We start from the raw sequence: 25648 nt of genomic DNA, 5'->3' as shown, positions 1-25648 counted from the left end.
TTTTGTGGCTCTCTATCACTGGCTTACATACACTGCCAAATTAATTTTCCAAAAGCATGATTCTGACTACAAAACGCCTATGTTCAAGAAGCTCTAGTGGGTCCCATTTGCCCCTAGGATAATATACAAACTCCTCAGTTTGCAATTCAGAGTCCTTCATAATCAGGTTTCAGTCTACCTTTCCAGTCTTATACTATATTACTCTCTTTCAGGCACTCTACATTCTGCTTAAATTGGTAAATTTACCACTTCTTAGTTGGTTCAGCTCATGTCTTATCTCCTCGCCCTTTGAAAAGACTGTCCCCTGGAATGTATTACCTCCCCAATTCTTAGTCATAAAATTCCTAGCAAGGCTCAGCTCAAGTGCAAACTCTTAGAAAAAGCTGATCCTTATTCCTCATAATTTCTTATTGTCCTCCCAACTGCTTTTTATTTATATATATATAGATATATATACAGGTATATATATAGATATATAGATATAGATATAGATATCTATATAGATGTGTTTGTGTGTGTGTGTGTGTGTGTGTTCACATAAAGCCAAACCTGGAGTTAAGAATACTCATCTCTATGAGTTCAAAACTAGCTTGAGACACTTATTAGCTGTGTGACCCTGGGCAAGTCACTTAACCCTGTTTGCCTCAGTTCCTCATCTGTAAAATGAGCTGGAGAAGGAAATGGCAAACCACTGCAGCATCTTTGCTAAGAAAACCCCCAATGGGGTCACAAAGAATCAGATACAACTGAAATGATTCAGTAGCAACAGCAACAAAACATGCAGATATTTAGTAAATTCCTGTGTTCATTTTGTTTCTCTTCAATAGAATATGAACTCCTTGAGAGTAAGATGATTTTGTTTTGTTTTGTTGTTATTGTTGTTTTGTGTTTACATCCTCAGCACTTACCATAATGTCTGGAAGACCATAAACATTGAATAAATACTTGTTGAATGAATGAATGGGCACAACTTGCAAGGCATCCAATTCAAGACCAAATGCACACACACACACACACACACACACACACACACACACACATATATACACATAGTAGGGGCTTAATAAATACTTATTTCCTTTCTTCTTATTCCTCTTAAGAGTAGTTTTGTGTTGCAGCCTGCTCACAAGTCACCATGTGCCTCTCCATTGACCTCACTGTGACATTCATCTTTAGTTCTTGGGAGATGGTGGTGTTCCATATCTATATCCAAGATGACAATACTGGTAAAAAGTTAGTTTTGAAAGGATATAGGATAAAGGATATAGGAAACTTGGATTTAGTAAAAGACCTTTGCTGTTTCCCAAAAACCATCCAATTGCTCCCCAACTCCTCTCCAAATTTGGGGCTCTAACATTATCCAGCTGAAGTGTTCCAGATATTTGCAAGGTTAATATATGTACATCAGGTAGATATATAGAGATATAGATATAGATATATTCACACAGTAAAGACTAATTGAAAAAAGAGGATATCTATAGATATATACTGATATAGATATATCTATATCTCTCCACATCTATCTATATGTATATATCTATAGATATACTCTTTTTTCAGTTGGTCTTTACTGTGTGAATAGACAAGTTGAACTCCTTTTGAGTTATTACATATCCCTTCTAGGAGAAAAAAACAAAGGAAAAAAACCTTTAGATTCTTCCTGAAGTATGGAATAGCAGCAATTGGTTGGGAATTATCAGGTGGGAGGATGGGTATGAAAGACAATTAGGAGTGGTCAATTTAGACAGTTTTCCCTATGACTAGAGATTTCATAGGACTCCTGAGAGTATCCCTTATGATTGGTAAATATGAAAGTAAGGTCAACTAGGACTTTCCTTCCATCCCCTAAGGCCTGCAGCTTTCCTCTGCTATCTGCTTTTTAAGAACCTGGTTCCTAAGGAGGCAATCCAAAGGAAAAAAATCAAACACATGGAATAATCCTTTACTCTCCCACTCAGATTTCAGATAGAGTCCTTAGAGGGTAGGCAACTACTGGAGGTAACTCTGAAGGAGTTTCTAATATTATTATCCATAATCACCCATCTGGTGCTTCCCCACCCCCACTATTGATTAACCAATATTGGTATCAGTTAACTTTTATAAAGGGATATTGACTAATAAAGTATACCAAGAACAGACTGTGGAGAGTAGGATCAAACTTGAAGAACAAAGGAATAAGCATGGGAAATACATGGGACTGAGGGCTAGATTGAGATTCCTGACTCTGGAAGACCTTCTCTCTTTTTGGGAAGTCTTCACCAAGTTTGCTTCAGAGTGTTGTGTTGACAATGGTCTAGTCACTCCCTTGCTCCACTAGGCGACCTATGAGTCAGCTTTTGTGTTTGGGCTAACAAATCATTCCATGCCAGACAGAGTCAAGCAGATCACTCTTTAGGGCTGACTCCTACCTCCTATGGTCCAGTGGACTCTGCTACTGACCCAAGCGGATGATGGGAACCACTGATAGCTCTCTGACCTTCTGAGTCTCCAAAATTTATTATCTGGTTCGTTCTGTCTCTGGATACTCATACATCTAAGATCAGAGAGGAATAAATAAAAAAGAAACAGTCTTAATTTGAGTAAAGGCATGGTGACCAGGTAGGAGGTTGATCAATTGCCCTTCCCCTACCTGGGAGTTTACAGTAATCCTCCTCACTCAAAAACTTCCAGGGAAGGATATAAAAGATTATTTGTTTAAACCTTTTAAATACATCCTTACTACAAAATCCTTAGCCAAATAGAAGACTTTCTCATTATCTATTATTTATTAGTGCTTCAGTCATTCCTGGTCAGAAGTGAGCTCACCTAACTTCAAATATTGGGTTGGAAATGGGCAAAATGTATTGTTTATGCTCTGTGTTACCACCAAGAAAGGAAAATTCATGTGTTCTAAAGATGCAGTCTTCAGTGGGCTATGATCCATTATACAAAGAAAGCAAAAGTGGCAGGATCACTAGCTCTGTCACCTGTCTGTGGGATTCCATATTAACTTAATCAGTATAGCTGTATCCCAATGACCTAGTTAGTCTTGGTATTCCATGTTAACTATCCTCCTTACTCCCATGGATTAAAACTCTTTTAGGCTCAACAGCCTTTCCAAAAGAAGTTAGACTTAGCAGTGGGAATGGTGGTAATTATTAATCATGACATAGCCTAATCCCCCTATAGACAGCTAGATACATCAGTGGATAAAATACTGGGTCTGTAGTCAGGAAGACCTGAGTTCAAATATGGCCTTGGACACTTACTAGCTGTGTGACCCTGGACAAGTCACTTAATTTTTGTTTGCCTTAATCTATTGGAAAAAAGAAATGGCAAATCACTCCAGTACCTTTGCCAAGAAAACTCCATGGACAGTATGTTCTACCAGGTCATTAAGAGTTGGACATGACTGAACAAAAACAAAAACTGGGTAGTACACACAGTGGCTAGGCATTGCTTTCTTTATTTTAGGCAGCTAGGTGGTACAGTAGATACAACACCAAGCCTGGAGTCAAGAAGACGCCACTTCCTGAGTTCATATCTTGCCTCAGACACTACTAGTTGTGTGACCCTGGGTAGTCACTTAATCATGGTTGCGTCAGTTTCCTTATCTTAAAAAAAAAAAAAAAAAAAAAAAGCAGGAGAAGAAAATGGCAAACCATTCCAGTATCTTTGCCAAAAAAAAAAACAAACAAAACCCAAATGGGGGTATGAAGAGTCAGACAAGACTGAAAACAACTCAACAACCACAACAAAAAAAACCATCACATTTTATAATCTAGTAGGGGAGATGTAAATAACTATAAAACAAGTTGAAAGGCAAAACTCAATTCAATAAGACGTATTAAGGGCTCAGTGTTTACTAGGCAATGGAAATCTAAAGCCAAAAATTAAACAGTTATTGATATCAAGCACTTTTACATTCCATCAGGTAAGTACAGAATGCGCACAGATATGTAAACGTAAAATATATAAAACACAATTGGGGATCTAAAAGTATGTGAAGAAGAGCTATGTGAAATCTTAGCCTGCAAAGATGGACAAATAGGGTAAGTGAAATGAGATACCTCTAAAGTGCAATTCCAGTTGGCTCAAGAAGGGAGAGAGAACTTCCAGTTTGGGGAAATCGGGTGTTGTTCAGTAGTTTTTAAGTCATGACGCCATTTGGGGTTTTCTTGGCAAAGCTGCAGGAGTGATTCACCATTTCTTTCTCCAGCATTTGGGGTAGTTAAGTACGTAGCTAGTAAGCTCCTGAGGCCAGATTTGAACTCAGGAAGATGAGTCTTCCTGACTCTAGGTCCAGCATCACTGCGTCATGTAGCTACCCAGTAGCAGGTGTTAAGGAAGGCTTAATATATAAGAGAATGTTAAATTATTCCTTAAAATATCTCATAATATCAGTAATGTGAGTTTCTACTTAAGGAGAAGTAAGGGAATCCCACATATGTCACCAGCAATAATATAATTAAAACCACAAGATGCTCACAAAAGACTTTCTTTGATCCAAATACTTATGCTTTCCTGTGCTAACAGAAAGCAACTAGGTTATTCTGTAGAGTGCTAAGCCTGGAGTCAGAAAGAACTGAGTTCAAATGCAGCCTTGGACATTTACAACCTGTGGACCCTGGGCAACTCACCTAACCTCCGTCTTCCTCAGTTTCCTCATCTATGAAATGAGGATAATAATAGCACTTACCTCCCAAGGCTGTTGTGAGGATCAAATCATAAAACAGTTGTAAAGCACTGCTTGGCACTAAGGAAGCACTTCATGACTGTTAGTTATTATTATTACCACTTCTAACTGTTTACATATGCGTTTAAAAATTATTGTTGGAACTAAAATAATAGCACCGCAAGTTAAGCTCCTCAACATTCCCCCGTTCTCTGACTGAGATTTTATCCCCCAGTTATAGATTCACCTTTAGAAGGCTGGAGGCAAGGTCTGACTCGGGCTGGTCCCCTGACAGTCCAGGTTCAATAATGGAACAAAATGCAATATTGTGAAGCTCTGACAGTTAAGAAAGGGAGATTTACTCAGCCATTCCTGGAGCAGGATATTCACCAAGGATGCAACTGAATTCAAGTCCTCAGTCTTTCTGTTGCCCTGTGGTGGTCTACCAATCAATCCACAGGGGCCAGATGGAGCTCCATGAAGCATTCTTGACTAAAGTCACTAGGAAGCCAAGACAACCACCTTAAATGGGGACCTGGCTAGCTGGGTAACTCACCTCCTCCTCTCCTGTCTGCCTCCCCCTCCCTTTCCTTCTCCTCTCCAAAAGGAAGATAAATTTGGATGGCCAAAAGATGCCCAGTTGACTTGGGTTTTACTGGTCCCTTCCCTTCCCTTCCCTTCTTTTTCCTTTCCTTTCTTCTGTTCTGTCCTATGCGGTCCTCTCCCAAAACCTTAAACCTACTGCACTCTGAAACTGGGACTCCAGTGGGTTCCTACCTAATGGCTCCTCTGGGCCCTCCTAGCTTTGCAATTATTATCAGTAGTAACTGTTGCTGTTTCCCACCCAGCCTGATGTCTTTCTTTTTCTTGGCCTCATTCAAGGGGCCATGCCCTGGCTACTTCTTAAACAGGCCTATTCAATGAAGGGGCCTTGCCTCACCCTAAGTGAGTACCCGCAAAGACCTGAGCCTAAAGGGCCCAAGGTCTCCCAGTGCATCCTGGGTCATCTCCAGTCATCGTGAGGAATATCTGGTCACTGGTTCACATGGCTCTGGAGGAGAAGTGAGGCTGGTGACCTGCACAGCCCTCCCTCACTCAAAGTCAAGTGCAAGTCATGTCATCATTTCTCTGATGGCATGGTCTTCTTTGGCAGTGAAGGACAAACACACACAACTGCAGTCCCTTGAAACAAATAAATGTCCAAAAATATTTTCAATACCATTTAAGGACAAACTAGCCTAACTGCATGGGATTGGCTTTTGCTCCCACTACAAATGGAATTGGTAACTATTTTTTTAATCAACAATTTCACAAAAGAAAATTTTCTCTGTGAAAATAGAATGGAATCTAATGAAAACATCATCATCACCTTAATTATAGTTGTTATTTCAAGTTTTATATTGTCAACATTGATATAATTTGGATTTATGGCTAGAGATAATATTTTTTTAATTCCTGAACTGTCTATGCCATGAAAGCTTTGGAAGAAAAAGAAAAAGGTGCCTATCTCTTTACCTTTGTTAAAGAGAGTTAGCCAGACCAACTTAACTAGGAAATAGGCTTTTTCATTTGCTTCCTGTTTTCAGGCTGTTTGCTTTCTAGGTTTAGATTATGGTCCCTTCATCTATTCTGAATTAGCATTTTATATCATTTTAGGGGTTAGTTGTATGGCTAGAAATTAAATTAATACTTCTGCAAAAGGTATAGAATATTAAATTTAGAGCTAGAAGGGATATTTAGATAAGATAATCTAACAGCTCCATTTTACTTATGAAGAAATTGAGGTGCAGAGAGGTTAAAAGTCTTACCCAAGGTACACAGGTAATAAATAGTAGAAGTAGGGATCTAAACAAAGAGGCTGTGACTCTAATTCTAGTATTGTTTCCATTACACCATGTTGAGTTCCCACACTAATCTATAAGAACACAGGATATTGAACAAATCTTCTGTCCTCAGTATACTAAGCTTTTCTATTTTAAAATCTAAGTAATTCCTTCCAACTAGGCAAGGTGAAGTGTTGTTTTCTTCAGGTTACATACATCCTATTCAAATGTGCAGCTCCCACAGGTTTCTCAGCATTCAGCAGTTCATTTGACTGATATATATGTCATACACACACACGCACATACACACACACACACACACACATAAATCTTCTTTAACGTTGTTGTTGTTCAGTCATTTCAGGTTCTTTGTGACCTCATTTGGAGTTTTCTTGGCAAAGATACTAGAGTGATTTGCCATTTGTTTCTCCAACTCATTTTACACATGAGGAAACTGAGGCAAACAGGATCAAGTCACTTGCCCAGAATTACATAGCTAGTAAGCATCTGAAGCCACATTTGAACCCAGGTCTTCTTGACTCCAGGCCCAGTGTTCTACCCACTATACACATATTTTAACTGCTTAAACTGTTTCACAAAACCATAGAGACAAATGTGATGTACACACACATTCATGTACACACATATGTATGTATGTGTATATACACTCATTAATGGTATATTTTTTATTGATTTCTTTATTTCCCACAAAATACTGTCAAAAACCAGTTTGGTCCAAAGAAATCATTGTGTGTACTTTCATATGTCTGATTTGTCTAATTTGCTTTTATTGAATGGTTTGAATTGTTAACCAGTAAGCCTAACCTTAGATTCCCAGATGGTTGATAATGCCTTCATAAAAATGTTCAGTGTTACTCCTCAGTACAATTTACACCCATCCCAGTTGCTACCTTGGGTACAAATCACAATTCCATTTGGGCCTTTAATATGTCCTGAAAGTCTGGCATATAAACTAGACAGGCCTTCAGGGTAGCCTAATTTGTGGGAATGGCTGGCTTTTTCCATGGCAGGTAACCCAAACTGACACTGACTTTGACAGTTTTATATGGGTAATATTTTTCACAGGGATGAAGTATTCTCCAAGAATTTCTCCAATGTATTAGGCACCAGGATACTTTGCAGTCACAGCAGGCATGATGTTTTCTATTCTAGCATCTTTTATGTTGTACAAATATGCTCACTGTGGTGAATGTAAGGAAATCCCTTTCTCGGCTTGTTTCCATGTTCCTTTATTTTCTTGTCACCATAAAGATAGGTAGAAATGTGATACAGGCTGGTTCTCTCTTCTAACTCTTATGGGGTTGTCATATATCTCTCCCCTATACCCCACAGTTACATTACATGAGGTAGCGAAATGACTTTTTTTTTAATCAGGGTAAGAATTTGTTTGCCTCTTCCCAGTGTAAATTGATCTAAGACACTTCTCTTATCTCTTAACTCAAAAATGAACAGGAAAAAATAAAATTGACATAAACGGTAGTATCCAGATTCTTCTGCTAAGTCTCTTGTCATTTATCTACCCCTTCCTCAAATATTTCCTAAGAGAAGTTGTTGAGAATTTTTGCTAAAAATGGTAATGCTGTCTTTGATTAGCATGGTATTTTAAGTGCTTATGCAGATAGTTAGACAGAGGTCAAACACTATAGATATTTTTGATATTTTATTTTTTATATTGATTTTAACATAGAAGTTTAGATATTACACTATAACCTTACTGAAGTTCTATGTAGATAAAGGTGAGTGACCCTTTTCTCCTCTCTCTCTCTCTCTCTTTGAGAGATATGATTGACTTTTAGTCAGAAAGACCTGCTTTTGAATCTTGCATCAAATCTTTAGTAGCTATGATACCCTGGGCAAGTCACTTAACTTTTCTGAGGTCCTATTTCTTTTCCTACAAAAGAGCTAAGGAAACTATTATCTCTCTGGGTCATGGAAGATTATAGACTTTTAAGACAATAGTCCCTTGAAAATATTGCCAATATCTAAGAAGAGTTTAATTGCCAAAATTCTCCCTTGGGACACTCCATCCCCTGACTACCTTTTGTCTTACTGTCCTCTATACCTAGAATACTATCCCTCTTCATTTCCATCTCCTGACTTGCCTAGCTTCCAATAAAATTCAACTGACTGCTTATCCACATTCTTAATGCCTTTCCTTTGGACTCATTTTCCATTTATACTATGTAGAGTTGTTTGCATGTTCTCTCTTCCATTAAAATTGGTGCTCCCTGATATCAGGGACCATGTTTTTGCCTTTTTTCATATACCGTACCCTTAAGCGCAAGCCCTGACACATAGCAGACATTTCCTAAATTTTGCTGCAACTGATGATAATGATGGACACAGTCAAAATTATAACAGGCACAAATACGTTAAGCTCCACATTTTGTCTGTTTGTCACTAGACATTACTACTAATATTTTAATTCATATCAACATTCATTAAACACCTACTATGTGACAAGGACTGTGCTAAATTCTGGGAACAGAAAAGAAAAGCAAAATACAGTCTCTGCTCTTTACCAGTAGGTAAGGTATGAGATGAAATATTCAATATAAATTGCATTATCCTATAAAGAAAAGGGTACCAATCAACATTTTTCTCTGCAAGAAACCTTTTCCTACCTTATCTAACCCCATACCTCATAACTCCATTTCATCGAGTGTGGCCCTCAAGTGGAGCAGATATAACGCTGTGAAATCTCAGTCACTTTCTGCCCTAGTCAGAATAATGTGTAATCTTTGTCCAGCCTAAGGAAAAATTCTAGGAACCTTGACATAGTATAATTCTCTCTGTCACCTTGCTCATTAAGCGAGTGTGTTGTGTAATATATGGTACTTTTAAAAACCACTTCACATCACAAATGGAAAGTTTGGGAAAGTGCTTTTCCTCTCTTCACAACACAAATGATGTTGACAGCTGGCATTTTTATTTGTTTTTCAAGCATTCTTTTCAGAATTGCTTCCCAGCTGCTTCTTCACCCTGACAGGAGCATGCTAAGCTCAGCAGACCAGAAAACATATAGAATTCATGACACAGATACATCCCTCCAGTCCCTGTTCCTCAAATGCCCAGCTTGCTTATTTATAAAACATGCCCACCTCTTAGGACTTGTGATTTTCATGGCCCCCACAAAATGGATGCTCTTATTTAATGATAAATAAATCAGCACAATGCCCCTTCAACCCAGCATAGCAGAAGATGTTTCAAATGGTACCATTAGGGAAGACTGTACCAATCTAATATTACATACTTATGCTTGAGCAGCCCAGCATTTTCATTGTGGTGGTTCTGTCTGAGCAGGCTGAGTGGGATTTTTAATCAACATTAAATATAGCTCAAAGGCTTCATTTTAAATGGGAAAATTAATAGATCAGATTCTTAAGTAGAATTTGTTTTGTCCAGTATGAAGAACAAAGGTAACTATTTCATTTTTCCAATATTATTTTGTGAGATATTGAGAAGCTTCTCCTAGATAGATGCTTTAAATGCTAAGATGTTCTCATCATAATAGCAGGTGTCCCAGAAGTCTTGATGCAATTAAAGCTTTCCAATAATACTAGGATTTGGGGGGTACCTTCTGCATCAAGTTCATTACATTTTAAAATACTTATCTACTAGGTTATAATGTTTATAATGTGAATTCACTGGAACTCATCCAAATGACAGATGTGGTCCTGACTAATGACATTTGGATATGTGAATCCATTAAAACAGACTTTGTTGATATATTTAATTTAGCCTTCAGAACCTTGCAGAAATTCCCTGATGTGATATTCCCATATGTTTGTGGTTTTCACAAGAATGTGATAGTAGCATTTAGACTGGAAGGGCTCTTACCAGTCATTTTTGACAAGTCCTTCATTTTCCTCTTATCTGAAACTATTGATAACACTGGCTCTTCCACCTCCAAAAGCCCATAGTTTCGTTTTCTTCCACAACTAGATTGGTATCTGTGTAGAAAGTTCAAAAAGAATTGAAATTGGTGGGGCCAGTTGTGATATAATTGAGTCATAGACTTTTTTTAATTGAATTTGGATACATAAAATCAGGACATATCGCTGAAATCCAGGGCAAAAATCAAGAGTTTACTCTTCATTCTTAAAAAACACAGAGGTTTGAAATAAGCCCTACACAGTTTATCCTATGCATTTTCTCACCCTTCTCAGATAGCGTCACTTAACCCTTACAGGCAGAGTACTAATCCTATGTCTAGCTACTAATCCTATTTCTATTCAAATATAAGGAACCATATTGGGAAAGACTATCTTCCCTGGCAAAGCAAAGTAGAAAATTAGCCAGATAATTCAAACAAAACCTTCCTTTTGTTCTGATTTATCAAACATTGACATCAGTTCAGTCTTGTTGCTATGTCTCTATTGATTTGATATCCCCAACTTCCTAGTGAATGAAGCCCACCCTACTACCCCATTAAAACAGCATCATCAGGGAAGACTTTACCAAACTCATCTTACATACTCATCTTGAGCAGCTACTTGCTGCCAACCTCCTCAGTGCCAACTCTCTTTGCTTTTCCAGACATCCATTGGTTTTATGCTGCTTGGACTTTCAGCAATCATCCATCCCAATCTGCCTAGATAAATGCTCTGGATATTAGATTTAGTTTGGACATTTTGGAAAGATGTCCTAGTACCCTACCTGAAGCCCTCCCCCAAGCATCCTAATTTTCATCTCTCCTCAAAATTGCTAAATCTCCCAGTTTTAGATTTATGTTTAGACATCACTTACCATGGCTTTTCTCAACAAACTTCTCCCTTTCTCCAATATTTAAACACATAAACTTCATGAAACTCTGCTAGTCTATTTGGAATTTCAGTTCCAGCCTTTCCCAATCTTGCTCATGCCACTTCTGAGAACCAATTCTGACACAGCACAAATGCTACTTAATTAAAGACTTAAATGATATTTGGTAAGCACTATTTTCTCTCCTCACAACCAATATTAGAATTTTAAATATTAATCTATTCCCTCAGCTCAGTCCTCAGGGTTCCTTACTTTATACTCTCTCCCTCAGAAATGTTATTCAGTGCCATACCTTCAACTATTGCTTCTAAAAATGACTCCAGGCTCTGTCTTCAAATCTGGCAACTCTCCTAAAATTCAACCCTACATTCTCAACTGTCTTTTGGAACCTCTACTTAAAGGTCATAGGATCATAAGTTCTCCTTCTTTCTCCTTTCTGTCAATAATACTATCATTCTCTCTATCCATAATGCTCATAATTTTAATATTGTTAACTTCTCCCCTTTTTTTCTTACCCCACTAGGCTATCATCCACAAAACTCTGTTGATCCATCTTCCTTAATATCCTTCCCATATATCCCTCAATATGCCTATTCTCACTTCCACAAGCCCAGCACAACTTCTCGATACTTAATATCTAGAGCTAGATCAATCATCCCTCAATGTTAAGCACATGGTCTCTCCCCTGTGCAGCTTCCCCAACACAGCCCTTGGACATCAATCATCTGGAAATATGATTGTTGTTGGTGTGGTACACATCAGCTTTGGTTTAAAATCTTCAACCATTCCCTATTACCTAAAAGATGAAGAATCCAAGGTTCTTCACAACAAAGTCCTTACCAATCTCTCCAGCCTTAACTTTGATTACTCACCAGCACAAGGTTCTGGGAAAATTGGGTTACTTATTCTTTCCTAAACTGCCCATGCCTTTACTTCCTCCTGTAATTCCCTTCTCACTCCTTTCCAGTTGTTGGAGTCTAAGACTTTTTATAGTCCAGCTTAGCTTTCATCTCTTCAATGTATCTTTCCCCAAACACCTTCATTTTCAACTATGATTTTTTGTAGCACTTACCCATTTGATGCTTAATGTGTACCATCGTATTGTGATAATATAGTATGGTAGGAAAGCTGTAAGTTATGACTCAACTACTTATTGAGTGAGCATGGGCAAGTCACTGAAACTTTCTAAGTCTTGACTTCCTCATGTATAAGATGAATATAATAACATAAGCTATATACCTTATAGAGTTTTGTGAGCAAAATGTTTTCAATTTTACTTTCACAATAATCTAACGTGTCCCCCTCCACTCATACAACCAGCATTTTATTTGAAAACCTCATCACCTTTCACCTGAAGTATTCTAATAGCCTCCTAATCTTTCTCTCTATTTCTAGTATTCTTCCTCTTCAACCTATCATCCATACTGTTGCCAGAATAATCTTTCTAAGAAACATATTAAACCATATCATTCACCTCCTCAAAATCATTGGTGGTTCCCTATTGCCTCAAGGATAAAATAATAACTCTTCAGTCTGGTATTGAAAGTGCTCCAAAATACAAAGTTGTCCCCAGAATTTGTTTGGCCAATGGGACTAAGTAAGACCCAACCTCCTCCTCCCAGGATACAACTTCTTAGTAGCCTCTGACCACATTGACTTGGATTTCTGGTCACCTAGAAGCATAGAAAGGTTCACCCATTTGGAGTCAAGTTTTCTAGACTCCAAAAATGTTCCATCACCAGAGGAACATGTATCCTGTGCTACTGACAAGATGGGCTTCCATATGGAAGCAAGGGAAACCAATCTACTTAAGCTACATGCTATAGTATGCTTTTTGAATAAACTTTCTTTTCTTTTAAATAACCTGTCCTATAATATTTCCTTTCCTTCAGAATTGAACCTTATCTAACAGGGGACCAGACTGAATTAGAGTTTACCCTTAGAGTGTTGTGATCTCTAAGTAGGATGTAAGCTCCTTGAGAGAAGAGATTTGAATCATCTCTAATGCCTAGCATATGACTTTTAGCATGCACTTGATAAATGTATTTGGTTGAATTTGGTAAACCATGAACACTATGTGAATACCAGCTCTTAGTAGTCATCTTATGCCAACTCCTCATTTTGTCCAGAAATGAAGTCCTTTTAAAGTAGAAATTAAAGGGAATATTTAACCCTTTAATGTCATTAAGTCTGCAATACCCTCTCCCTACTTCTTCCCTTCCCACCTTGCTTGGTAGTTGTCTCAGATACCCACTATATCCATGATGAAGCTACAGACACACTTTACTCTCCAGACTTCTTCCCAGCCTGGAATCATAATCAAATCAATTCTGTCATTCTTCCCTCAAAAGGTGAGTTAGTCTACTCTCCTAAGGCCCCACTCACCATCCCAGAAACTTCCCAAAGATATTATCTATCACTCGTAGGCCACCATCTCCAAAAATGTGCTCTCTCTGCCTATTAGAATATGAATGTCCTGAAGTCAGGGATGGTCTTTGTTTTGTATTGTATCCCTAGTGCTTAGCACAGAGCCCAGCATAGAGTAAATGGCTTAATAAATACTTTTTCATTGATTCAATTACAGTGTATGTTCTTTATAAAATCAGAAAGTGTCATTTACTTCTTTTTATCTTCACTGGCCTAGAACAAGTCACTTAAATATTTATTGAGGAGGATCCTGGATTGTATATATCATATTTTTAAAAGTCAGCAACATGTATTGGTAGTTCAGTATGGTAGAAGGAATAGGTGATTTAGTGATCCCACATGAAAAAAATAAAAAAATGCAAGACTAGGAACCAAAGCAAGTTGGTTATTATATATTAAAAAGCAACATTGACTGCATTCCCTTAAAACTCGAAGAAAAAAACAAGCTGTGTTTACAGCTTACATTTTCATGGTTCCTTCTTTGAAAAGAAATTATAAGTTTATCAATTCATATTATTTTATATGAATAATTAAACATAAGAAGAATTTTACCATGGTAAACCTTTGATGAACAGATCTGAAGAACTTAGTACCAAAAGGTCCCTATTTTTTGCTACTAATTTTATGTCATTCCCAGACAGAGGCTCAGAGAGTTCTCCTCCAAAAGGTTATGAATTTGGGACCCTACTCTTTCTTCTTTGCTTACCTAGTTACCCATATTAGGTCAATGGCACAAGCTACTCTTATTCCTTGATTAGTGTACAAAACTTTTTTTATACATTGCATGAAAAACTCATTTCAAACTACTAATTTACACCAGCAAACAAGTTATTGGAACAGACATTCACTTCTCAGCATCATCAAATTTTAGAGCTAAAAGAAACTTTGGTGGTACTCTAGTCTAAGCATCCAGGTGGCCCAAGGGATTAAATGCTGAATTTGGAGTCAGGAAGACCTGAATTCATATATTGCTTCCAACATTCACTTGCTGTGTGATCCCGGGCAATTCACTTACCTATCTGTGCCTTGTTTCCCTCATTTGTAAATGCAGTCAATAATAGTACCTACCTCCCAAGTATAAGGTGAGGAATTAAATGAGTAACATACACAAACCATTTTGCCAAACTTGAAGCACTATATAAATGCTAGATATTAGTCTAAACTCTTGATTTTACATGTGAGGAAACTGAGGTAACCAAAGGCAAATTGACCTTTTCTCTTACAAGTGGTGAGAGACAGAGGCAAGATTGAAATATATGCCCATTAAACCAACGCCTTTTGACTTCCAACTAAATACTATTTCCAGGTCTATGGTACTTGCTTAACCAGCTTGATATGATAACAAAATAATTGCTTTTAGTTTCCTTTCCATTTCGTCCCCAGGTTGTTCTGCTTACTCTTCATCCCAGGCTAAAGTGACAGTTTGTCTTTTTTGCAAGGCTCTGGGACCCTTTACTCCTTAGTTTTCGGTCGGATCTGCACTATCTGAAGCCAAATCTGGCTGTGGTTTTGGTCTCTGAATTCCTTCCAGTATCTCTAAAGCAAGTGTCCTGCCCTGGGGACCTTTCTCTCTAAATGGAAGGTCTTTTCTTAGCTGCCACTCCCTAGTCTCAAGTCTTTTCTTAATATCCTCTCCTCCAATCTGTGGTTTCTTAACCTTTTGAGGTATCATAGACCCCTTTGGCAGCTTCAGGTGGTACAATGATTGGAGATCTACTCCTGAAATCAGGACATGAGCTCAAATTTGGACTCAGGCATTTGCTAGCTATCACTCTGAATGACCCTGCAAAAATCCCTTAATCTCTGCCTGCCTCAGTTTCTTCAGCTGTTAAATGAAGTTAGTAATGGCATCTATCTCACAGGATTGTTGTGAGGACCAATGAGATAATATTTGTAAAGCAGTTAGTACAGTGCCTGGCCCATAGCAGGGGCTTAATAAATGCTTGTTCCTTTTTCTCTTCTCTTTCCTTATGACATATATGAACCCCCTCTCAGAATAATGCTTTAAATGCATAAAATAAATTGTGTAAGACTACTAAGGAAAACAATAACATTGAAATAGAATTATTAAAATATATTAACAGATTCACAGACCCCAAATTAAAAAGCCATGTGAGTCATGGTTGCTCTGCTTTCTATCTACCCAAATTGGGTAGGCATCTTTTTCCCCCTTACCCTTCATTTTACCTTCATTTTACCATTTTATCAGGACATATGTGATTTCTTGCTGAACTCTCTTGAAACTGGCATTTCCAAGGTCTACCCACAGAACACTTGAAGAATAGGGATACCTCCTCACAAACCTGTCAAGAAAAGCTGGCATATTTTGACTATAATACAATAGGGATACTATAAAGGACTACATTATTCAGAGGTGATTGATTTCTTCAGTGCAATTAAAATTTTTATTAACAATAAGCCTGTAGAAACCATAGGCCTCTATAAAACAGAATGCATAGCACTGCTGTAGTAATAAAATATTAAAGTTAGAACTGTGAGATATAGTGAACTGGACATTACACTATAAAACACGGTCTATGCGCCCAGTTCACTGTAACATTTTTTTTTTTACCACTGTTACCACCCATGCACCCAGTACCCACTTGTAAAAACAGCTCAATGTATTCATGTAATCTTTTGGGACCCAAGTTCCTCATAGTACAAACAGAGTAGAGATATATCATGATTTTGTAAAGAACCCAAAGGTCAGTAGTAGCTATATTTTAATTATGTCAGTATATCTCTTGTCCTCCTTTTTCTTCTCTTTCTATTTAATGATAGGAATGTATCCCATGGAAATATCTAGAATAAAGCTCTACCTAAGAAGATATGAGACACTTTCTTTTGATGGCTTTCCTGGGAAACTCCAATCTTATTGCCCATTTTATAATGCCATTTACAGAAAAAGAGAGCATGCAGATTAGGGAATACTTTTTCAGAAAAGAATTTAGTTATCACCATAGAGAGATTCCAACTGGGAAAGATTGCTAAAGAAATAAAGCTATTTCCAGTGTGTGATACTTAATTATGAATAATGTGTTTAGTTTTGTTGATTAGCAGAAGGCATCTCCATGGTTCAATGGATGGAGCACTGGGTCTTGAGTCGGGAAGATCTAAGTTCAAATATGACCTCAGACACTTACAAGCTGTATAACTTCACTTAACCTCAGTAAATCCCTTAGCCTCAGTTCTTTATCTGTAAAATGGGGCCACACTGGAGGAAAAAATGGCACACCACTCTAGTATCTTTGACAAGAAAACCCTATGGACAAATCCATTGGGTCCCATAGAGTCAGACACAACGAAAGACTCAACAAAAACAACAGAAAGAATTAGAGTAATTGGAAGAAGACAGTAATAGATTCTGTTCACTGTACTGACCAACTATAATTCCAGGAGATTACTGATAAAGTATGCTACTGGTAGACTCAGGGAGCAGAATGAGACATATATTTTGGACATGGCCAATGAGAACATTTGTTTTGCTTGACTGTGCATATTTGTTACACAGGTGTTGTTACTATTACTGTTATTTCCCAACTGGGGAAAGATGAGAGGGAAAGAAAATCAATTTTTGTTACCTGAAAAAATTAAATTAAAAATAATTAAAGGCATAGCACAAATATTTCAGTGGCTTTATGGATATGATATTGCACAGATGATGGTGCCCCTTGCTGTCAAAGTAGAAAGCTGTCTAAACATGTTTTTATCCTTTATGGATCATATCAATATCTTTCCATAAAGCCTCCATAGAGGAGGCCTTCCTCTTGATCTTAATGTAGCACTTAAGCAGTTCATTTGTTTATCCCTTGTTTCTTCTGCTTGAATGACACACCTCCTATGCTGATCTAACATTTCCTGGATATCTTTTTTTGGCATTTCTCAAATTTAAATCATTGTTTGTGTTATACTACAGCCTACAAATCCTACCACACCATATATCTCTCTGTTACCTTTTGAGTCACCTATAATTTTGATTCCTTAGATATTTTGGTATTCCATGATATATAGCCATATAGTGTCACAAAAATAGATAAAATAGCATAGCAACTTGTATGTAATTTTTCCATTATAGGATCAATACAAGAAAAATGGAAAACTAGAACTCAGGTTTACCATTTTGACCTTTATTATCCTGAAATTTGAAACTTTGATGGCATAGCTTTAAATAACTTGGGGTTCAGATGTTCCAAATAGCTTGCTTAGCTAACAAAATTAAATATTAAGAAATTAATAATTCTTTTTTTCTAATTTCTTAGTTTTCCTTGTATAAATGCTGCATTTTTTAAAATAGATCTTTGTTTTCTTTACTAACCAAGATTCCAAACATCTCTGTATCACATTATAATGGAAGTTTTTCACCTTCACAAAGGGTGAGGTATTTCAGTATGTATTTTGTGATATGATTTGTCTCTTTGTGAGTGAAAATAAAATGGGTTAACACCTTAGAATCTATATTTTCCCAGTACCATTTCCAATCTAGAAGTCTTGTTTTTCCTTATGAAGGAAAATGTCATCATGAATCATTTTTAGATAAATAGCATATTTTTATATAGTATCAATTCAGATGAACCTATGTGCATCTACTCTGTCACATACATAGCTTGGGTTGTATTATGTGTATTGATAATTTCTTGCTCTATAATACAAGATTCACTTGAAGATAAGTCAAAAGAAATGTGTAATGATATAACAGAAGGATATTTATCTCAATTTGGAAACTGTGGTTCAAAGGTCACTGATGTTTGGTAGACTGGTCTCTTATAGAATTAATGCTCGTATCATGTACTTCTGTTCAGATATGAATTAATACTGTACTTAGGATGTTTGATTTTTTTTAAAATGTATATATTATATCATTAATATATACAAAAAAAGCCAAAACCAAGTCAGTCTTCCCATAAATATAGTGAGGATTCTATTTTTAGCAAAGGCAAATGTGAAAGAAGAGGGGATATATATGATCTTTTTCCTGCTTCAGTAGTCCATGAATCAAAAGGGTTAGAAAAATACTCAACTAGTTATAATAATATATTTCTAGGTGCTCTTAATACATTTGTTATACCCTTATACGTACTGCAATAATCAAGGATGTTAGAATAGTAAGGATAGATATCCATAAGGTGGAAAAAAGAGGATAATGAGACAAAACAGAAAATAGTTTAAAAAATAAATGTTTAATTTTTTTTAACATATTTTGGACTGAATTTGACTATGTCTGTGTAGCAAAATTCCCATATAATACTATCCTTGATGGAAGAGACTGACTTTTATTCTATTTGCTAACCATGCTTTTTTTTTTAAACTGTTAGTGTAAATAGTTGTTGTAGGATAGGTAGATTAACATGTTCATTACCATGCACAGAAAAATTAGGATTCTATACTGATAGATAGATAGATGGATGACTGTTAAAATTATCTGATACTACAGGATTCAAATGGATTACAAAAAATAAAAGCCTCTGCCATATTCTGGTTCTTTCTTTCTTTATCTTCTTCCTCACTCACTAAAACCCTTTGAATGGTAGAAGTAGAAAGATAGTCCTACTAAAAAATAATCAGTTCCACTCGATATGCTAAACTCTATTTCTAGCCCTTCATCATCCTGGAATGGCATTATTTATTGGATTGGTATCTGGTAGTTTTAAATCCATAAAATGTTCTTGAAGTACATTTAGGTGCCTCTTGTAGTCTAAACAAACTGAGTTCCTATGTCTTCATTTAATTTATTATTACTTATATAGTTTGCCTGTTATGGATCTTAGTGGTAAGTAGACTGCAGTTAACAGCTAATAGATATTCCTACTACCCACATCACAGAGGCCTAATTGAAATGTTCTTCTTAAATAACCTCTCCTTGGTCATTGTCTTCAATCTATAATTTCTCCTATGCTTGCTGCCACCATTTTTTACTTCCCACTATCCTATGCTTACTCTGGTTAGATCTATATTCTTCTGTTGTACATAGTAATAATTAGTTAGTCTAAAATCATTTTAGTGGCTGAGAAAATTTTACAGGAATTCCTCAAGACCATTCCCTCTGGTTTTGGGTCTGCCATGTGCATCATAACTATAGCTTTCTGGAGATAAATACTATTTATTAAGACTTTCTGTGTTATTGCATTAGCTCAATGGGCAGCATGACATAATGGAAGACCTAGGTTGAAGTCCTAGCTCTGAGATATCTGACTGACTGATTTGGGGCATTATTTAATTTTTCAGTGCTCTGAGAAATTGTCTAGATTATAAGTTGTAGAGAAGATTCTGGCCTTCATTGATAGAGGAAATTTCCTCACCAAAGAATGAATGAATTAAGTGAATGATAAAGCATTTATTAATCATTTAACATATGCTTAGCATATTATTAAGTTCTGGATACAGACAAACATGAGAGTGCCTATTGTCAAGAAGATCATACTGTAATTGGGGAAGACAACCCGTAAAAGAAAGTTCAGCTGCCAGACAGATAGAAAATTCCAGAAATCCTAAGGGATTTGAACTCAAGTCTATGTCTTATGCCCTATGGTCTTTAATTTACATAAATAGCTCAGATGACTATGTACGGCATAGAAGAAAGGATAATGTTGTTCTTTAGTCCTTTTTCAATGGTGTGTGACTCTTGTGAACCCTTCTGAGGTTTTCTTAGCAAAGATACTGAACTGGTTTGCCATTTCCTTCTGCAACTCATTTTATAGATGAGGAAATTGAGACAAACAGAATTAAGTCACTTGTCCAGGGTCACATAGCTGTCTTCCTGACTGCAAGCTTGGCTCTTTATCTAATATGCCACCTAACTGCCAAAGAAAGATGCCCTATATCATTAAATCAAAAGCTCAGTCCTTGTCCCCTATCCTAAATCAAATAATAAAAATAGATATGTAAGTGCGGTTAAGTTGTATAATCTGCCATCATTTGAATAGGTATAAAATATGTGATTCTTCAAAAAGGTAATACTCTAGTCTATCCTCAAAAGACTTTTTTCCATAGAAAGGTTAACTATCTTGAGTCTAGATTATATGTTTGAGGGGTGCTTGAGATTTAAATGTATATTAAAGAACGACAAACATGAATAATTTAGAAAGTAATCACAGAATTAAGATGTTATACCCAAACAATGAAGCATCAGGCACAATTTACATATTTTTAAATTCTCCGACATTTAACTTATAGAGTTTGGAACAGCCAAAAAAAATTATTTTACATAGATCTCATTTAGGGTTAAACATTATTATCCATAAAATAAAGTATGCTCATACTTAGCAAGTAAACAATCTTTATATTTTCATTATAGTCACCTCTTATCTTCTGTCTCTGGAGGAGAATTCATTCTAAAGGCTTATTAACTTGAGAGAAAATTATTAAAAGTCAGTACCTAGTTTTCAAATTTGCCTGCTGAATATCACATTTTTGTATCTAATTGAATGCATGGCTCTTTCTGAGATGCTAATATGAATATTAACTGCTAAGATGTGAATATGTGAACAATACTGTCAAGGGATGTATATCCATAAGTTTACTTAAAATTCTCTGATTAAGAATTTTGGTGGCATTTAAGTTTTAATAAAATGATACTTTGGTTGATATGTAATTTCATTGGCATGAGTACTCTCTGGATAATTCAGATTCAGAGATCTGTGACTCTTCCATAGTGGATGGAATATGCTATATTTTTCAGGTGCTATAAATCAGAATATGACATTGATTTGTCTACTATTTAATAAAATGAATTATAAGTGTGTTATTCCAAATGGAGATGTCAGTCTAGGATATAATAATGTATTAGTATATATGATCATTTATGAGTTTCTCGCCTCAGGAATATATTTTGGAAACATGAACTTTATTGGATGATGTTTCTTTTGATAACATGTAGCTATACTAACTTACGTGATTTTTAGGAAGTAATTCCTCCCTCACTCCTCTTAAGTAATTTCATGATATGTAGAATTTCATAATATATTCTGTAATAATGCTTCCCTTGTTGTTTGGCACAGCACAAACAGCTAGACCCGAAAGAATTATTCTAGAGACCAAGATTCTGTTTAACTGCCAATTTTCAAGCCTGTACTTCTTGCAGATGCTATGATAGGGATCTGAAAATTGGCACTGCCTTTGAGTACTATATTCAAGTATATTGTATGGTATCTTCAGTCACTCTACACTAAAATTATATCTTTTTTTATCATAAGATGTGATTTCTGTGCTTTATTTTTCAGAGCTTCCATATGGCTGGGAGAAAATTGATGATCCCATATATGGCACTTATTATGTTGAGTAAGTCTTGAAATGTGATATTAATTTCTATTAATATGTTCTAAAACTATATTTGTTCCTCATATATTGAGCATATGTGGCTTCAAGTTCCTTTTAGTTCCATTTCATCTTTTTCTAAAGTCTCAACAAACAATCTGCCTGCAGCATAACCACACTGGCTTTTTCCTTGCTTCCCAAGTTGGCTCATTTGCTACTCCTTTCCTTTGAGGACCAATTTTAAAGCATCAAGTCCAAAAGTGGGTTTCTAACTATGCTGTTCAAATGGGGGATAATTAAGGATATCAAAGTAAATGTCACTTGCTTTCCCCTCACAGTGCTGGAAGCTCCTGATTGTGCAAACAAGGTAGTCTATGGAACTGAGCTATATTTTCAAATTAATTAAATGAGGTGTGTGTGCCTTCTAGATAAAGAATAAAGTAAAAACGGAATTTGTTTTTGCTTACTAAAACCCATTGAAAATTGATGGTTCTCTCTGTTGATATGATTTTTCATGTCACACGTTAAGAGATGGAGGTACGTTGCTCCAATTTACCTCAGCACAAAGTTTGCCCTACTTACTCATTTTCTTTCTTTAATAAGGGCAAGAAGAATGTTTGTAGTTATGAATATATTCCTTGGGGAACTAAATTCAACATCAGTAAAATTTTTTGGCTATTTATATGATTGCAGTGTTCCAAAGTGCTCCCCTTTACTTAAGGAGTTCATGTTATTCCTCTCTTTGCTTGGAACAACTAAAGGTGTAAAGGTGATACATAAATAAATCTGTCTATTTTGTAACAGAAATCAATATCTCAGTAAGTAACAAGGGTGGAAGTCAGTCACAGTGACCTTGTTCATTAGTGCCCAATCTTCAGACATCTTTCTAGCTAGAGAGGAAAAGACTCCTACTGGAAAGGGCCAAAAGACATGAATTCCTATTTTGCCTCTGCTATCAGAGTCACAACTAGCAACGCTGGCATCTGGGACAAGTGCTAAAAATGCTTCTGTGGCAAGGCACATTTGGTTGGAAGTGTAGGGAAACAGGAGAGACTTTAAGCCTTGCAATCCAGGGTAGGAGAAAAGAAGTCTATTTTGTATAGCTTCCTTTTAAAACTCATTGTTCTTGCTAACTCAGATGCTAACCTCAGTTGTTTCTATTTGAACAAGAAGTACAAATACTATTTTAGTGCCTTGGTGCAAAGCCTCAGGGACCCTGCCATAGTTACAGCTCTTTCTGCTATTAACTACTTTCAATAAGTCACCTACCCATACTTTTCCTCAGTTTCCTCCTATGTAAAATGATAAGGTGATACTAGATGATCTGTATTTTCCTTCCAATTCTAAGGTGAACCCAGTGATTTTTAAAATGATTTCAAGATATTCATTTTCACCTCTTCCGATAATCCACCCTTTCTTTCTCTTCCCTTCTTGCTCTATCACCATCCATCCTTACTTCTCTTGTCACAATTATAATTCAACACAACAAATGTTAATTATCTCCTATGTATGTGCAAGATACTGTGGTGAGGTGGGGGGGGGCCAAGAGGAGGGAGGGAGAGAGAGAGAGAGAGAGAGAGAGAGAGAGAGAGAGAAAGGAAAGACATTTTCTGCCCTCAAAAAACAGACATTCTACTAGGACATTAAAACTAGGATATATACATGAATAAATAAGTAGAAGGTGAGTTAAAAAGAGAAAAGAGAACCAAGAGATGAGGTGGAAAAGGGGAATGAGGGGAGACTCCCTGAAACTAGTGGTGCGTGAACTGAGTCTTGAAGACAGTGTTTACCAGGAATGCATCTTGTCTTGTGTAAAAACAAGTAGATGGAAGAGGAGTTGGTGTGGTTTTTTTTGTTTTGTTGTTAATCAAAACTAAATTTGTTTCTTTGCAACTTCTACCCTCTTCTGCTGGTTGTGTCTTCTAAGGCCAAGCAGAACAAATCCATTTTCTCTTCTACGCAATATTGTTGTTCAGTCATTTTTCAGTTATGTCTGAATCTTTGTGATCCCATTTGGGGTTTTCTTGGCAAGGATATTGGAGTGGTTTACCAATTCCTTCTCTAACTCATTTTATAAATGAGAAAATGAATGCAAACAGAGTTAAATGACTTGCCCAGGTCACACAGCTAATAAGTATCCGAGGCCAGATTTGAACTTGGAAAGATGAATCTTCCTGATTCCAGGCTGGCACTCCCACTGTGCTGACTGCCCCTTCTATACAGTAGCCCTTCAAATACTTGAAAATCTAATCATCTTCCTCAGGACACCCTCTAGTCATTGTTTAATACCACTACTACTACTACTACTACCACTACTACCACTATTACCACCACTATTACTACTGCTACCATAATTACCAGCACCACCACCACCACCACCACTACCACTATGACTACTACTACTACTATTCATATGATGTTTTAAGTTTTGAAAAGTTCTTTACATAGATTACTTCACAATAGCCCTGTGAGGAAGTTACTAAAGGTATATTCATTTCCATTTTACAGATGAAATTAAGACTCAGATTATATGACTTGCTTATGATTATGCTACTAGATAACATAAAAGGCAGAATCTAAACCCAGGTCTCTCCTAAAATCAAATCTAGTTTCCACTATAACAGTCATGGTGCCCATCATACTACAGATATGGTCTGAACAGGTGGTAAATAGAATTATTACTTTCCTATTCCTGACCTCTATGTTTCTCTTAAAGTTCCTTTCTTTTGCATTGGCTCTTTTAACTATCATATCACACTTTTTATTCATCTGGAATTTGTAGTCCACTAAAACTCCCAGCTATTTTTAACACCAGCTGCTCTCTAGCTATCCACCAGGAATCCTGTAATTCTAAACTAATATTTTTAAATATCCAAGGACAAAACTTCATATTTGTTACTATTAAATTTCATTGTTACATTGTCCAGTATCCTCATCTTTTTGGTTCCTGACTCTACCATTCAAAGACTTAAATATCCCTCCTACCTTTGATTCATCTGCAAATCTGGCATCAATTCAATTTGACAGTTATTAAGAGTCTATTATGTGGATGGTACTGGTGATACAAACCAAAAACCAGAGGCAATTCCTAGACTCAAGGAACATATATTCTACCTGAATGTCTTTCTCCAAGTCACTGATAAAGATGTCAAAGACTACTGAACAAGACACAAATCCCTGGAAAACTGAACTAGAGACTTTCTTCCAAGTTAGCATCAAGTCATTAATAATTACTCTTTAATACTGGCCCAGTAATCAATCCAGAATCCATCTAACTCTACAGTTAATTTGTGGACTTCTCTCTTACATGAACAACATGACTGAACATGTTGTTGTTCAGTCGTTTCAGGCATGTCCAACCCTTTGTGATCCCTTTTGGGTTTTCTGGACAAAGATACTGGAATGGTTTGCCATTTCATTCTCCAGTTCATTTTACAGGTGAGGAAACTGAGGTAAACAGTTAAATGACTAGTCAAACAGCTGGTAAGTGTCTGAGGCCAGATTTGAACTCAGGAAGATGAGTCTTCCTGACTCCAGACCTAGCACTCCATCCACTGTGCCTCTCTCTCATCTGCCTTTTATAGCAAGACAACCTTTATCAAATGCTTTACTAAAATATACCTACAGTGGTGATGTCAAACTAGGGTAGAAAAGGAGAAACTCAACAGTACATAAAGATTTCTTCAGGCTGCATGTTGACTTCAAAAAC

The 25648-nt window shown here is 36.6% G+C and overlaps 1 protein-coding gene across 9 annotated transcripts in view; it reads left to right on the top strand.

Moving 5' to 3' along the window:
* The window catches only part of MAGI2 (membrane associated guanylate kinase, WW and PDZ domain containing 2), a 1687880-nt gene that overhangs the window by 1266679 nt on the left and 395553 nt on the right, over positions 1-25648 (top strand). For all 9 annotated transcript variants that reach the window (XM_072653189.1, XM_072653194.1, XM_072653195.1 and 6 more), the window contains one exon: positions 21906-21963. In XM_072653189.1, the coding sequence (XP_072509290.1) occupies positions 21906-21963 (58 nt within the window). The remainder of the gene's footprint in view (positions 1-21905; positions 21964-25648) is intronic.

Source organism: Notamacropus eugenii, chromosome 3, assembly GCF_028372415.1.
Source record: "Notamacropus eugenii isolate mMacEug1 chromosome 3, mMacEug1.pri_v2, whole genome shotgun sequence".
NCBI lineage: Eukaryota > Metazoa > Chordata > Mammalia > Diprotodontia > Macropodidae > Notamacropus > Notamacropus eugenii.
This window is presented reverse-complemented; position numbering and strand designations above follow the sequence as displayed.